Source organism: Natator depressus, chromosome 7, assembly GCF_965152275.1.
Source record: "Natator depressus isolate rNatDep1 chromosome 7, rNatDep2.hap1, whole genome shotgun sequence".
NCBI lineage: Eukaryota > Metazoa > Chordata > Testudines > Cheloniidae > Natator > Natator depressus.
This window is the reverse complement of record NC_134240.1, coordinates 55,429,996-55,446,581: the sequence shown is the minus strand read 5'-3', so window position 1 is coordinate 55,446,581 and position 16,586 is coordinate 55,429,996. Positions and strand designations below refer to the sequence as shown.

The following is a 16,586-nucleotide window of genomic DNA, read 5'->3' as shown; positions in this document are numbered from 1 at the left end:
CTCCTCCTCCCAACGTTTCCGGAACTGCTCCCACAATACAACGGCAGACTCGGATACCTCAATCCACAGACGCTTCACCTGACAGCCTGTTTTTTTTGGGTGGACACCTGCTAGCATGAAAATGTTTGTCGGCAGTATGAGATCTCTTCTCCAGTAGTAGGAAGGATTCCACGAGATGATCCTACTGAGCTAAATAGGCACGTTTCACCTTCTGGGCCCAACAGAAAGCTGTTGGCATCCTGATGCTCTTGGACTATTTCCTCTCTTTGAAGGCCTTGGGGCTTGCTCTCAACTCCATCAGGATGCAAGCAGTAGCTATTAGCACTTTCCACTCTCTGGTGGAGGGACATTCAATTTTTAACCACCCTTTGACTGCCCAATTCTAGAAGGGCCTTGTATGTAAATACCTGCCCATTCAGCCTATCACTCTGCAGTGGGACCTCAGCCCAGTTCTTACGACCTTAATGAACTCTCCCTTTAAATCCATGCCCTCCTGTTCCCTTTTTCTTCTTTCCATGAAGGTCGCTTTTCTGGTGGCTATCACCTCTGTAAGGAGGGTTGGCAAACTTGGAGCCATGATGGAAAGAACATAAGAATGGCCATACTGGGTCAGACCAAAGGTCAGTCCAGCCTCGTATCCTGTCTACCGACAGTGGCCAATGCCAGGTACCCCAGAGGGAGTGAACCTAACAGGTAATGATCAAGTGATCTCTCTCCTGCTATCCAGCTCCATCCTCTAACAAACAGAGGCTAGGGACACCATTCCTTACCCATCCTGGCTAAAAGCCATTAATGGACTTAACCTCCATGAATTTATCTAGTTCTTTTAAACCCTGTTATAGTCCTAGCCTTCACCACCTCCTCAGGCAAAGAGTTCCACAGGTTGACTTTGCGCTCTGTGAAGAACTACTTCCTTTTATTTGCAAAAAGAAAAGGAGTACTTGTGGCACCTTAGAGACTAACCAATTTATTTGAGCATAAGCTTTTGTGAGCTACAGCTCACTTCTGTATTTTCCACAGTATGCATCCGATGAAGATGTTTTTATACACACAGACCATGAAAAAATGGATGTTTATCACTGCAAAAGGTTTTCTCTCCCCCCACCCCATTCTCCTGCTGGTAATAGCTTATGTAAAGTGATCACTCTCCTTACAATGTGTATGACCCCCACGAACATGATACAGTTCTGTGGTGACCTAGAATCGTATTTTCGACGTCTCCGACTCAAGGAATATTTCTAACACACCTCTGAACAACATACTAATCCACAGAGACCTCCCTACCAACACTACAAAAAGAAGGATTCTAGGTGGACTCCTCCTGAAGGTTGAGACAGCAGACTGGACTTCTACATAGAATGCTTCCACCGATGTGCACGGGCTGAAATTGTGGAAAAGCAGCATCACTTGCCCCACAACCTCAGCCATGCGGAACACAATGCCATCCACAGCCTCAGAAACAACTCTGACATCATAATCAAAAAGGCTGACAAAGGAGGTGCTGTTGTCATCATGAGTAGGTCGGAATATGAACAAGAGGCTGCTCGGCAGCTCTCTAACACCACTTTCTACAAGCCGTTACCCTCTGATCCCACTGAGAGTTACCAAAAGAAACTACAGCATTTGCTCAAGAAACTCCCTGAAAAAGCACAAGATCAAATCCGCACAGACACACCCCTGGAACCCCGACCTGGGATATTCTATCTACTACCCAAGATCCATAAACCTGGAAATCCTGGGCGCCCCATCATCTCAGGCATTGGCACCCAGACAGCAGGATTGTCTGGCTATGTAGACTCCCTCCTCAGGCCCTATGCTACCAGCACTCCCAGCTACCTTTGAGACACCACTGACTTCCTGAGGAAACTACAATCCGTTGGTGATCTTCCTGATAACACCTCCTGGCCACTATGGATGTAGAAGCCCTCTACACCAACATTCTACACAAAGATGGACTACAAGCCATCAAGAACACTATCCCCGATGATGTCATGGCTAACCTGGTGGCTGGACTTTGTCCTTACCCATAACTATTTTACATTTGGGGACAATATATACCTTCAAATCAGCGGCACTGCTATGGGTACCCGCATGGCCCCACAGTATGCCAACATTTTTATGGCTGACTTAGAACAGTGCTTCCTCAGCTCTCGTCCCCTAATGCCCCTACTCTACTTGCGCTATATTGATGACATTTTCATCATCTGGACCCATGGAAAAGAAGCCCTTGAGGAATTCCACCATGATTTCAACAATTTCCATCCCACCATCAACCTCAGCCTGGTCCAGTCCACACAAGAGATCCACTTCCTGGACACTACAGTGCTAATAAACGATGGTCACATAAACACCACCCTATACCGGAAACCTACTGACCGCTATTCCTTCCTACATGCCTCCAGCTTTCACCCTGACCACACCACACGATCCGTTGTCTACACGTTTCAATCTCTCTGGTCACACGATTACAGACATGAAAGTTGCGATATTACAACAGAAAAACTTCAAATCCAGACTCCAGCGAGAGACTGTTGAATTGGAATTCGTTTGCAAATTGGATACAATTAACTTACGCTTGAATAGAGACTGGGAGTGGCTAAGTCATGCAAGGTAACATATTTCCCCATGTCCCCCCCCCCCCCCCCGATGTTCTTGTTAAACCCTGGATTTGTGCTGGAAATGGCCCACCTTGATTATCATACACATTGTAAGGAGAGTGATCACTTTACATAAGCTATTACCAGCAGGAGAGTGGGGTGGGGGGAGAGAAAACCTTTTGTAGTGATAATCACCCATTTTTTCATGGTTTGTGTGTATAAAAACATCTTCGGTACTTTCCACAGTATGCATCCGATGAAGTGAGCTGTAGCTCACAAAAGCTTATGCTCAAATAAATTGGTTAGTCTCTAAGGTGCCACAAGTACTCCTTTTCTTTTTGGGAATACAGACTAACACGGCTGTTACTCTGAAACCTTTCCTTTTATTTGTTTTAAACCTGCTGCCCATTAATTTCCTTTGGTGGCCCCTAGCTCTTATATTATAGGAACAAGTAAATAACTTTTCCTTATTCACTTTCTCCACACCACTTATTTTATAGACCTCTATCATATCCCCCCTTAGTCTCCTCTTTTCCAAGCTGAAAAGTCCTAGCCTCTTTAATCTTTCCTCATATGGGACCCATTGCAAACCCCAAATCACTTTAGTTGCCCTTCTCTGAACCTTTTCTAATGCCAGTATATATTTTTTGAGATGACGAGACCACATCTGTATGCAGTATTGAAGACGTGGGTGTACCATGGATTTATATAAGGGCAATAAGATAATCTCTGTCTTATTCTCTATTTCCTTTTTTTTTTAATGATTCCTAACATCCTGTTCGCTTTTTTGACTGCCGTTGCACACTGCATGGATGTCTTCAGAGAACTATCCACGATGACTCCAAGATCTCTTTCCTGATTAGCTGTAGCTAAATTAGCCCCACATTATATTGTGTGTATAGTTGTTTTTTTCCCCCCAATGTGCATTAGTTGACATTTATTCACATTAAATTTCATTTGCCATTTTGTTGCTCAATTGCTTAGTTTTGTGAGATCTTTTTGAAGTTCTTTACAGTCTGCTTTGGTCTTAACTATCTTGAGCAGTTTAGTATCGTCTGCAAACTTTGCTACCTCACTGTTTACCCCTTTCTCCAGATCATTTATGAATAAGTTGAATAGGATTGGTCCTAGGACTGACCCTTGGGGAACACCACTAGTTACCCCTCTCCATTCTGAAAATTTACCATTTATTCCTACCCTTTGTTCCCTGTCTTTTAACTGGTTCTCAGTCCATGAAAGGATCTTCCCTCTTATCCCACAGCAACTTAATTTACTTAAGAGCCTTTGGTGAGGGACCTTGTCAAAGGCTTTCTGGAAATCTAAGTACACTATGTCCACTGGATCCCCCTTGTCCAGATGTTTGTTGACCCCTTCAAATAACTCTAATAGATTAGTAAGACATGATTTCCCTTTATACCCCCTTTCATCACATTTCATAGGGATAGAGTTTCACTGTGCTCGTGTCCCAGATTTCTACCAAAAGTGGTTTCCCGCTTCCACCTCAACCAACCCATATGTTTGCCAGCCTTCTTTCCCAAATCACATGCCTCAAATGAGGAACGGCAGCTTCATTCCCTCAGTGTCCACAGGGCCCTGGCCTTTTACCTATCGAAGACTAAATCCTTCCGGAAATCTAGACTATTCATTGCCATAGCAGAGAAAATTAAAGGGCAGGCCCTCTCCTCCCAGAGAATTTCAAAGTGGGTCTTAGGGTGCATTACACCGTGCAATCAACTACCAGGACAGTCTCCACCAGATGGGATACAGGCCCATTCCATGAGAGTGCAGGCAACAACTACTGCCACTCTCCATGACAAACGTATATAAGGCGGCCATGTGGAGTTCAGTACACACCTTTTTTTCTCATTATGCTCAAGTGCAGTAGTCCCAAAGTGTGAGGTGCGCCCCCCCCCCCTTGGGGTGTGTGGAGGGCATCTGGGGGAGGGCAGGGCCTGGACCAGCCCCCTTGGGGGTGGGGTGGGAGTGCCACCAGCCCCTCCCCGCCCTCAGCTCTGCTCCGGTCTGGCCCCCAGCTGTGTCCTTGTCCACGGCCCCATGCATGCCTGGCCCATCTCTAGCCTTGTCTGCAGGCCGGGGCTCCGTTGCCAGCCTGGGGCTGAGGCTAGGGGCAAGGCAAGGAGTTGAGCCCCACCTTGCTGTGGGTCTGGTTGCTGGCCTGCACCACAGCCCGGCCGGGCTCTGATCCTGCCCCTGCCTCCAGCCCCGGCCTCAGACCCACCCCCAGCTGTGGCCCCAGCCTCGGCCCCCTTACTCTGTTCTCATCGCCCCCCGAGATGCGAGACGCAGCCTCACTCCAGCCCTCGGAGGCGGGGGTGGAATAAGGGGTGGGGGTGCAACCATCAAAACTTTGGGAACCGCTGCTCTAGTGCATGATTCTCATTTGGTGCAGTGGTCCTCCATTCCATGGTTCCGTCATCTTCCCACACTCTCCTGCTAGCTAGGTACTGCTTGTTAATCATCCTCAGTGGAATATAATAGGTATCATCACTTGAAGAAGAAGGGGAGGTTACTTACCGTAACTGGAGGTTCTTCGATATGTGTGGTAGCTATCTGTATTCCAATCCCATCCTCCTTCCCATCTGCTGTGGATCTGGTAGATCTGTAGTGAAGGAACTGAAAGTGCGGTTGGTCTGCTCTGCCCTTTATCTGCTTGGGCAAAACCACGAGGCAATGCAAGGGCACAGACCTGGACCGGTGGATGCTACTACTTGGAAAAGCTCTGGGTGCATGGAGCATGCACATAACCCTCAGTGGAATACAGATAGGGACCACTCATCTCGAAGAACCTCCAGTTACAGGTAAGTAACTGCCCCTTTTTCACTCCCAAGTTTAGATGTATAGTCTGAAGACCAAGGTTGTTTGGGGGAGGGGGGAAGGTGTCTAAAATGGTTTGGCTCAGTTTCTCTTGCCTAAACAAAATGAAATTGGTCTAGAACACTGACTTCAATACAAGCCCTTGGGACACACTCACCAAACGTAGTCATGTGTTTACACTATAGATGTAGGTGGTGGATATCCTATGCACACAGATAGTGGATATTGTGGGGGAATGGGGAAGGATGTGTCGGGTTTTATATAGCTAATTTGATCACATTACAGGCATCCAAGGAAAATGCTGCTATATCTGCCAATTAATTAAAGCATTAATCTAAGGAGCCGCAGCTCTGTGGTGTTTACATAGTGCTCTGATAGTGGGAGCTCAGATGGGAGGCTCCAGAAGGCTGTTTAGAAGATCACTACATTTGAATAAGAATTAAGGAGCTTCATAAACCCTTCCTCACTCTGCAGTGCTTATTTTTTAGGAGCAGCCCCCACCTTCCCACCAATCTTCTGAAATGGGTAATGAGCCATTTACAGGGCTTCTTCCCTGAGAGACTGAGCTTGGACAGCTTCTTAGAAGGGAAAATAAATGCAACCTAATGAATGAGACTAATGAGCAAATTGGCAATGTGAGGACTTAGTATGTAGTATGCTGTTGGAGTTTGCAAGCATGTTGTCTCAGGCTCGAATCATACTGTCAGTCACCAAAGGGATGATCATCCTGGCTGTATACCAAGGTCCCACAGAGCTTACTCCCCTGTTACAATAATTTGTTTTTAGCACAAGTGGCTTTTAGTTCTGTGGTATGGCCATTGGTAAGCTAAGTCTCTAACGATGTTCTCTTTTTGTTACAGAGCTTTCGGAAATTGAACCCAATGTCTTTCTCCGACCCTTCCTCGAAGTAATCCGTTCTGAAGACACTACAGGTCCCATCACTGGATTGGCCCTGACATCTGTGAACAAGTTCCTCTCATACGCATTAATAGGTATGGGGCTTGGATCACTGGCATTTCCCAAAATGCCAGCAAAGTGTATCCTCTGGAAATCCCATGCATAACGGGGTAATACATATTTGCAGCCTTCTCAGAGTTGAAGTCTGCCTGGGCTGATGGTGTGGGGATGACAGAATCTCCACAATACTTAGGAAATAATAGGGAAGTGGTTTTTCTGTAAACTTGGTTCATATGATGCTGACTAGTTCCATTCACAGCTTTAGAATGTAGTAGATGGTAGTAAATAGCTCTAGGAGTTCTAGTTTTTTCTAACCATTACAGGCATTTGGAATATTTATTTTAAGCACCTAGAAGTGTGTTAGGTATGTCACAGAAATATATAAAGGAGCAGTCCATGCACTGGAGTGTTTGTCATGTGCTTGCAGACGCCATATACCAAGGTGGGAAGGGAGAGTGGAGAATGAGGGCAAGGGTAACAATAATAGGTTCTCACACACACAATAAACTCAGCAGGGTTACTTGGGGAGGTATACCCAGATCTTGACAGTTCTGTGATAGGTGAATTTTTGTATAGTCCAGTCCCTGTCCAGTGGCCTACATTTTCTCCATCAGCTCTTGAAAATCTAACTTCTCACAGTTGCAACGGCAGTAGTTTTGCTTTTACTTCTTTGTTTGCCTGTATAAAGAGAGAGTATTTCTTGGGAGAAATGGGGGAGAGGGAGGAAATCAGCTTGTGGCACTAATATTTTTAAATTAGCTGAATGGGAGATTAGGGTTCAGTGGAAACTTGAAACTCTTCCTGTGCTTACTCGACTCTAGGAACATCACTAGATTAGGGGTGGAGGGTGGTGCATGTTGCGTTGTTCTGTAGCACCCCCTCGTGGCTGTAAGCACTGAGTTGTTCAGCAATCACCACAGAACATGCTATGTGCCACTGCTTGTGTTGAGGTGGCAGAGAGATAGTGGGAACAAAGAAGCCAGGCATTGCATCTGAAGGATGGGCAAAAGTTGAGGTCCTCTCCCACATTTTGTGTTTATAGGGTGGAGTGGTTGTGGAGTTGGAATCTAGTGACAAATGGCAACTCCTGCTTTCTTAGATTTCAGGGACTTGTTACCGGAAAGCTTTGTATTGTAGGTGAATCTAATCATCACTTCAGCATAAGAAACATAGTCCCCAAGTTAAGAAAAGACATGCTAAGAAACTGGGATCTTTGTGACCTATTAAAATGGGCATCTCAGTCTGTTTCTTCTGGTCGGTACCTTGGTTTCTCTGCAGTGGTGTGTGTAATAATAAAATTAAATGCTTAACTGGTGGGATATCGCCAAACTTTTTATGTAATTTTAATGTAATGTACTGTGACAATAAGTGCATTAGCAACAAATAAACCATTTCTAGCACGTGCACCTTTGAAAATGTAAGCAACAGTGCAGCTCTGTTGTATCCTGGTAGAAAGAGGACATGACAGTTTCTAAGCAAAATGGGTACACAGTGACTTCCTGTGTACGTGCTTGTGAACTGGGAAGTAGGACCAAAATGTCAGATACACTTTTAGCTTTGTGTTTTAACAGGTAGCGTCACCTGTACAGTAGACACACACTGTGTTTCAGTCAGCAGGGTAACTGCTTAAATGGCTAAAGACAGTTGGTTTAGAATTTCAATTGTTTGTTTTAACAAAGCTAGACAGAAAATGATTGAGAGTTTGACAACATTCTTTAACTTCCTAATTAGCTACAGGTCACACCAGAGCTTCCCAGCAAGAGGCCGTCTCTAAAGTGTGTGGGGTGTGTGATTTTTGCAGGCAATGGCAGAATCCTTTGGGTTTTGTTTTGGAACAGCACCTGTAATCCAAGTTCTCAGTGATTGCTTTAGGTGATGTTTGCAGGGGCCTTACCTTTTGTGCTTCTCCAGACACCAGTGAGGCTGGGATTAACGGTGCTGATTGAATGTCTGGCTGTGGCTGCATTGTTATATTAAATCCCTGTCATTCTTACTTTGCCTTTTGTGATATTAACTTAGTTCCTGTGCTGGAGTGAAGTATCAAAGTGCTATATAAAGATTCACAAAGTGTAAAACTCTTCTTTACAAGCAAGCTTTTCACAGATTATAAACAGGGAAGAAGAGTGGGGAAATGTAGTGTGGCTGATGTTTGCTGTGCTTTCTAACTCTGGGTAATTGAATGACCAAACCAGAATCCTTTCCAAAATTGGCATACATTAGATCTGTGTGGGAGCAGATGGCCTGTGCTCTGCACTTAGGGTTTAAGACCAGTGTGCAGTGGAAGGACTGGTGTATTTAAGACAAGATGTTTGAGGAAGTGTCTTGAGATGCAATATGTTTATAAACAGCTCCCTCTTCCTACTCCTAAAGGCATTTTGTAGACAACACACATTTCTCATTCTCTCAGATGGAATCTCTGCCAGCTAGTCAGATGGTTGGTTGTCTAACCAGTATTGAGAGAGAGTGGTTGAAAACTCTTAAATCAGAAAACATCTTCTTCAGAGTAATACAGTTCTTGAGCGCACTTTTTGACATCTGATCTCCAACTGGCTAAAGTACAAAGATCTGTTACGAGTTGGTATTAATGCAGCCATTTACTAATGGTGTAGCATGCAGCCTGTAAGTCTGCTGTCCAGTCAGAACATAAGAACGGCCATACTGGGTCAGACCAAAGGTCCATCTAGCCCAGTATCCTGTCTCCCGACAGTGGCCAATGCCAGGTGCCCCAGAGGGAATGAATGGAACAGGTAATCATGGTTTAAAAAAAAAAACAACCAAAAAACAGGTAAAATGATTATGTATCTATCATGCATGTAGTTTCATAGAAATAGTCAGCATTACAAAATATTGTCATGGATTGTCTTCTGCTTTGAAGTAAACACTTCATCTTTGCTTGGACACTTACGTTCTGTAGGTACCATGGCAATTTTGTGCAGCAACAGGAAACCTTGTGACAATATTAACGTCAATTAAATTTATCTCCATTGTTTCCCAGTGCATTTGGATTAGCTTTGATATTTCTACAGGACAACTAGCAGCCGACTTCTTTGATAGGCACTGTAGAGAACATAACAGCCATACTGGGTCAGACCAATAGTCCATCTAGCCCAATATCCTGCCTTCCTACAGTGGCCAGTGCCAGGTGCTTCAGAGGGAACAGAATAGGGCAATTATTGAGTGATCCAGAGCATGGGGTTGTGTCCTTGACCGTCTTGGCTAATAGCCATTTATGGACCTATCATCCATGAATTTGTCATTCTTTTTTGAACGCATTCTTTTGGCCTTCGCAACGTATCCTGGTAACGAGTTCCACAGATTGTGTGTTGTATGAAGAAGTACTTCCTTTTGTTTATTTTAAACCCGTTGCCTATTAATTTCATCAGATGAGCCCTGTTTCTTGTGTTATGAGATGGGGTAAATAACACTTCCCTATTCACTTTCTCCACACCGTTCTATCATATCCCCGCTTAGTAATCTCTTTTCTAAAATGAACAGTCAGTCTTTTAATCTCTCCTCATACAGAAGCTGTTCCATACCCCTAAATATTTTTGATTCCCTTCTCTGAAACTTTTCCAGTTGTGATGTATCTTTTCTGAGATGGGGCAACCAGAACTGCACACACGGTATTCAAGGTGTGGGCATACCATGAATTTCTGTAGTGGCATTGAGATTTTCTGTTTTTTTAATCTATCCCTTTCCTAATGGGTCCTAACATTCTGTTAGCTTTTTTGAGTGTCTCTGCACATTGAATGGATGTTTTTAGAGAACTATCATAATGACTCCAAGATCTTTCTTGAGTGGTAACAGCAAATTTAGACCCCAGTCGTCTTGTATGTATAGTTGGGATTATGTTTTTCAAAGTGCATTACTTTGTGCTTATCAATATTTAATTTCATGTGCCATTTTGTTGCCCTGTCACCCAGTTTAGTGAGATCCATTACTTTGGACTTAATTATCTTGAGTAATTTTGTATTGTTGGCAAATTTTTGCCATCTCACTGTTTATCCCTATTTCCATATCATATGGAATATTGTTAAACAGCACTGGTCCCAGTACTGATCCTTGGGGGAACCTGCTATTTACCTCTCTTCACTGTAAAAACTGACAATTTATTCCTACGCTTTGTTTTTATCTTTTAACCAGTTACTGATCTATGAGATGACCTTCCCTCTTATTCCATGACTGCTTACTTTGCTTAAAAGCCTTTGGTGTGGGACCTTGTCAAAGGCTCTCTGATAGTCCAAGTTCACTGTGTCCACTGGATCACCCTTGCCCAAGTGTGTGTTGACCCTCTCAAAGAATTCTAATAGATTAGTGAGGCATGGTTTTCCTTTACAAAAGCCATGTTGACTCTTCCCCAACGTATTGTGTCTGATCTTTATTATAGTGTCAACCAATTTGCCTGGTACTGAAGTTAGGCTTACTAGCCTGTAATTGCCAGGATTGCCTCTGGAGCCTTTTTAAAAAATCGGTTTCACATTTGCTGTCCTTCTGTCATTTATTCCAGAGGCTGATTTAAGTGATAGGTTACATACTACAGTTAGTAGTTCTGAATTAACTCAAATATGAAATTACAGAATTCTTGGGTGAATACCATCTGGTTCTGGTGACTTATTACTGTTTTAATTTATCTATTTGTCCAAAAACTTCTCTACTGACACTCAGTCTGGGACAGTTCCTCAGATTTGTCACCTGAAAAGAATGGCTGAGGTGTGGGAACCTCCCACACATCCTTTGTGGTGAAGACCAATGCAAAGAATTCATTTAGTTTCTTTGCAACGGCCTTGTGTTCCTTAAGTGCTCCTTTAGCACTGTGATCATCCAGTGGCCCCACTGTTTGGCAGGCTTTCTTCTTCTGATATACTTTAAAAAAAAAAAATTGCTGTTAGTTTTTGTCTTTTGGTACTTTAAAAATTCTTTTTTGGCCTGCCTAATTATACTTTAGCACTTGACTTTCCAGAATTTATGCTCCTTTCTATTTTCCTCAGTAGGCTTTGACTTCCAGTTTTTAAAGGATTCCCTTTTGGTTCTTTTACTCTGCTGTTTCTCATACTGTTTTTTTAAATTTGGGATACACATTTAGTTGGAGCCTTTGGTATGCTTTTGTTAAATAGTTTCCATGCAGTTTGCAGGCATTTCACCCTCTTGACTATTCCTTTTAATTTCTGTTTAACTAGCTTTCTGATTTTTGTGTAGTTCCCCTTCTTGAAGTTAAATGCTACTGTGGTGAATGTCTTTGGTATTTTCTCCCTTACAAGGATGGTAAATTGAATTACATTATGGTTGCTGTTAGAGTGGTTCAGGTCTATATTCACCTCTTGGACTAGATTCTGTGCTCCACTTAGGACTAAATCAACAGTTGCCTCTCCTCTTGTGGGTTCCAGGACTAGCTGCTCCAAGAAGCAAAATAATATTGTCTAGAAATTTTATCTCTGCATTCTGTCCTGAAGTGACATGTACCCAGTCAATATGGAGAGAGTTGATCCCCCATTATTACTGTTTTTTCTGTTTTTGTAGCCTTTCTAATCTCTCTGAGCATTTCACAATCACCATCCTGGTCAGATGGTCAGTAGTATATTCCAACTGCTATACTCTTATTATTCAAGCACGGAATTTCTCTCTTTCTCTCTGTGTGTGTGTATGTATATATGTAGATAGATATAGAAATTGTGGTACAGTTTGATTCATTTAAGATTTTTACTATATTTGACTCTATGCTTTCTTTCACATGTAGTGCCACTCCCCGGCCAGCGTGGCCTGCTCTGTCATTCCTATGTATTCTGTACCTGGTATTATCATTTTCCATTGATTATCATCATTCCACCAAGTTTCTGTGATGCCTATTATAATCCTAATTTAATACCAGGCACTCAAGTTGACCCATCTTAGTACTTAGATTTCTAGCATTTGTATACAAGCATTTATTAAATTTGTCAGTATTTAGTTGTCTACCTTAGTGTGATGTAACTGAATGGGATTTTTTCATTTGACTGTTTCTCTTCGGTTCCTGCCTGTACTTTGTTCAACTTCTGTCCTCTCCTCTTCACCAGGGTAATAGTCTATCTCCTTTTAATAAATCCTCCCCGAAGGTATGTCCGTGTCCAAGCCATGTGCTCCTCTGTGGGCTTTCTCCCAGCCCTTAGTTTAAAAATTGCTTTACAACCTATTTCATTTTACATGCCAGTAGTCTGGTTCCGTTTAGCTTTAGCTGGAGCCCATCCTTCCTATATAAGCTTCACTTTTCCCACAAAGTTCTCCAGTTCCTAATGAACCAAAATCCTTCCTCCCAACACCGCCATTTCATCCATGCACTGAGATCCTGTAGTTCTGCCTGTCTAACTGGCCCTGTGCACGGAACTGGAAGCATTTCAGAGAATGCTACCAGGGAGATCCTTTCTTCTCTTACCTAGCAACCTGAATTTGGCCTCCAAAACCTCTCTCCTACCTTTCCCTACCTCACTGGTACTAACATGTACCACGACCACCGGCTCCTTTGCAGCACTTCACAAAACGTATCTAGATGTCTTGAGCAGTCCTTAACCTTCAGTCAAGGCTTGCAGTGAATTTGAAAAGCATATTCTCTACTTTTCCCTTTGAAACGTATTTGCTTTGCTGCGATCACCATACATGTCATAGACTTCAGAAGGTCCATAGCAGCTTTCTAGATTTCCACTTCTAAAACAAATTTTCGCTCTCAACATCACTGAGCTCAGCATGTGTATAGGTATGGTCTGGATTTTCACCAGTTTAGCTCTACCTTTAGCACCACAGGGTAGCCACTCATTGAATTTGTATGCTGCAGTAGAGATCCATCTTGTATAGATTGAGAGAGAATAAATACCTCCTGCGGTAGTAGAATTGGTTTATATTGTGGTAAAAATAAGAATCCCCTTCCAGTTCTGACCCAGTTCTTTTTAGTTTTATTTTCTGGTGTATACATCTGCTACTAAGAACTTGTACAGCAGTCTGACCAGTAATAAATGACTAGCTAATTAGTCCAAGTCTTGGGGAATGACTTCACTTCATGTTGTGGTATGACTGTCTATAGGACAACATGTGGGTAGGCCTTTAAGCTTTTTTTCCTGTGTTCCTAACTCTCACATGCTGCATTGTCCCCTGAACCTTCTCATTTATTAAAATTAAAAAACACTGATTGTTCCTTTTTCCATTTTCCTCCTCAGTTGAAGTGATGAGAATAAATTATAGCAGCTGTACCTTGGGTATGCTACCTGTTTTTACAGCTAGTTTGATTTACTGTTCAAGTCACTTGGAAGTGCCTATCTTTGCTCCATTGCTATTTGCAGCTGCGGAAGAGATTGCTTATTGAGAGGTTTGAAGCATATTTCACCACTCCGATTATTTTACTTCCCTTAAAGCTCCTGCTGAGAGGACCCCTGAATTCCTCAAAAGAAGAGAGCCAGTAGTTAAAACTACAAGGTCACTTAACCCAGTTCAGTTAGTCTACACTAACACCACCACAGATAGAGCTGAGCTGGTGATAGCAATGGTAGAAGACATGGTACATCCTAAGCAGTGAAATGTCTACTTTTAAGTCAGGCCGCCAGATAGAAACTATCATCTCTCTGACATTGAGGTCCACGTGCTGACCTTTGCTACCAAGTGTCAGTGCTCAACTGGATGCCATTGACATGGAGTCAGAAATGACCAATCCAAATCTCTGACAGACTCTGATCAGTTTAATAAGACTTTATATAACGATGGGTTATATAAGCATTGCCCAAATATGTAAAAACAAACCCATCAGAGGAAGGCAAGATCTGCATAAGATAGGGATGCATGCTGAGTTGGTGGGCTACTGCCCCTCAGCCAGTAGTATCCATGCCTGATCCAGTGGCAGGCTGCTCCATAGCATGATGCCATCCCTTGCCATTTGCGTAGCTGTGAGAAATGTTTCTTACCTGGTGGCTTTTCAGAACCTGCATAGGACTGTTGAGCCTGTTCTCCATGATTGGACATGGAGGGCATGGAACCCAACAAGGGCAGCTTTCTTTAATATGTAGACTTTAGCAGTTGAGGTGTGAACGCTACTAGAGCTGAAGAGCAAATCTGCTGCAGCTTCTCTGCCAAGTGCACAAGGCCCATTTGCTCCCAGGGCTCTTCTACCAGATATGTGTTTGCTGCAGTTCATGGAGCCCTGTCCCCAGTTAATGAGGTATTAACTAGTGTTTAGTTTGTCTCCTCTCTTTCCTAATGACTGTTTAGGTAAGATGGTAACAAGACTCTTGCTCAATGCGGCATTGTTTAAATGAGAATGAAATCAAAGCCAGAGGCAGCTTTCCCAAAGCCACTGAAATGTGGCACAAGATACGGTTACTGGCAACAATCCTGTCCAAAACTCCCTCTCAGCTGCACCCACGTTTGTAGATACAAGAGAATGAAATGGAGAGAGGGGCCTTGATGATTGATTGAAGTGGGAGGGTTGCAGCTCTGGTATCTCAACCATGGTTCTGTCTGTCTACCCTTTTCCCCCTGGAAGAGCTGCTGGCCTATTTCTTCTCCCTCCCCTGCTCCTTGGGAGGGACCTTAGGCAGCAGAGGACAGCTTCCTTCCCTGTCTGGGAGAAACCCCAGGCAGGGACTCCTCTGCCTGTAGTAGAAGTGAGTTTACCAAATGGAAACTGGTTTCATAAGTTGACATTTTTTCTCTCCCCAGTGTGATGCAGTTAACAGCTGATTCTGGCTCGGCCATGGGTGTTTGGGGAGTAGTATTATAACTTACTAACAAAAACATGACCTGGGGGGGGGGCCATAACCAGCTTAATCACTTACTCCTCTCCCCTTTCCTTTGTCTGTTGGAACATAAGCTCTTTGCAAACATAAAAGGCAGTTCCTAACCCAAAGTGCTGTGTGTGCAATACTGAAAACGTATAACAATAAACAAATAGCCTATCCATGCTAATGGAAGCTGAGTGGACCCCACAGGGAGAGAAATTCACCCCGACCCACACAAAAAGACAGCAGATGTAAGTGAAGCAGCTCTGGGTCAGTGTCTCCGCACAGAGTCGACAGCGGCCTTTCCCTGTCAGTTTCCTTTTCCTGTCATGACTTCCTTGTTTTCTTGTGCAGATCCCAGCCATGAGGGCACAGCTGAGGGAATGGAGAACATGGCAGACGCCGTCACACATGCCCGATTTGTGGGCACAGATCCGGCGAGCGATGAGGTTGTCCTGATGAAAATCCTGCAGGTAAGCGGAGAGAAGTGGCAATTACCATAATGGCTGCTGCCTGGCACTGAGTGGATCCAGTTACATGGAGATGCGGGGGTGAGGGAGCAGTGTTTTGACTCTGCAGGAGCTTAGTGACAGACTTTATTTTTAAACAGATGGCTCATGTGCCTGTGGTAAAAGCTTTTCCAAATGAAAATAATTAAAAGCTTAAATGAATTGATTTTAAATAGAGTTCTTGATGTGATATAGCCTTGGTCCTAGCCTATGTGTGTTCCTCTCCAGTGGTGGGGAAAGCAAGGATGGGGAATCCAGCAGCTTCTTTGGTGGTAGCCGAGGGTTGTGGCGGGGGAGCGAAAGGAGTTACTCTGAGACAAGCCTAGAGTTTTATAGCGCTTGGATCTGCATTTGGGCTAAGGAATCTAAGCAAACCCAAGTGTTGGGCAGCATGTGAGTTGCCAGGCCTGTGAGCACAGCCATCACTCTTGCTCTTCAGCTTTCCTGCCCTTGAGCACAACAGTCACTTTGAAGTGACTTCTGGAAACCCTCCTCCTTTCACTCATAGCAGTGATTCCTGGGTTCCAAGCAGACCTTTCCTGAGTTCCTCGACCCTGTCTCATTGTCCAGGTGAATGGCATTGGTGCTGCATTACATTTAAACTTTGCTTTTTGCAGGTTTTGAGGACCCTGCTGCTCACTCCAGTGGGAGCCCATCTCACCAATGAGTCCGTGTGCGAGATCATGCAGTCCTGCTTCCGTATATGCTTTGAAATGAGGCTCAGTGGTAGGTTTGTCCTTCATATTCCCATGGTGGTGGCTCCCAATAAATGGTTTGGGCTCTCCAGACCTCTGCATGTAGGCCTAGTGCATGAAATCCATCTTGGGGAAGATGCTGAGTTTACAACATCACAAGCTTCCACAGCTTCATGGAAAGGTAGTCAGAGGTTCACTGCACAACTTCTTGCTCAGTGGCTCCTCTGGTTGTTTTTTTTTTTTTTTTCCCCAGCTCCGTGG

At 43.8% G+C, this 16,586-nt stretch overlaps 1 protein-coding gene across 11 annotated transcripts in view; it reads left to right on the top strand.

Moving 5' to 3' along the window:
- GBF1 (golgi brefeldin A resistant guanine nucleotide exchange factor 1) overlaps positions 1–16,586 on the top strand; it is a 178,424-nt gene that overhangs the window by 98,900 nt on the left and 62,938 nt on the right. For all 11 annotated transcript variants that reach the window (XM_074958518.1, XM_074958526.1, XM_074958522.1 and 8 more), the window contains exons 4-6: positions 6,293–6,424; positions 15,476–15,594; positions 16,248–16,356. In XM_074958518.1, coding sequence (XP_074814619.1) covers positions 6,293–6,424; positions 15,476–15,594; positions 16,248–16,356 — 360 coding nt within the window. The remainder of the gene's footprint in view (positions 1–6,292; positions 6,425–15,475; positions 15,595–16,247; positions 16,357–16,586) is intronic.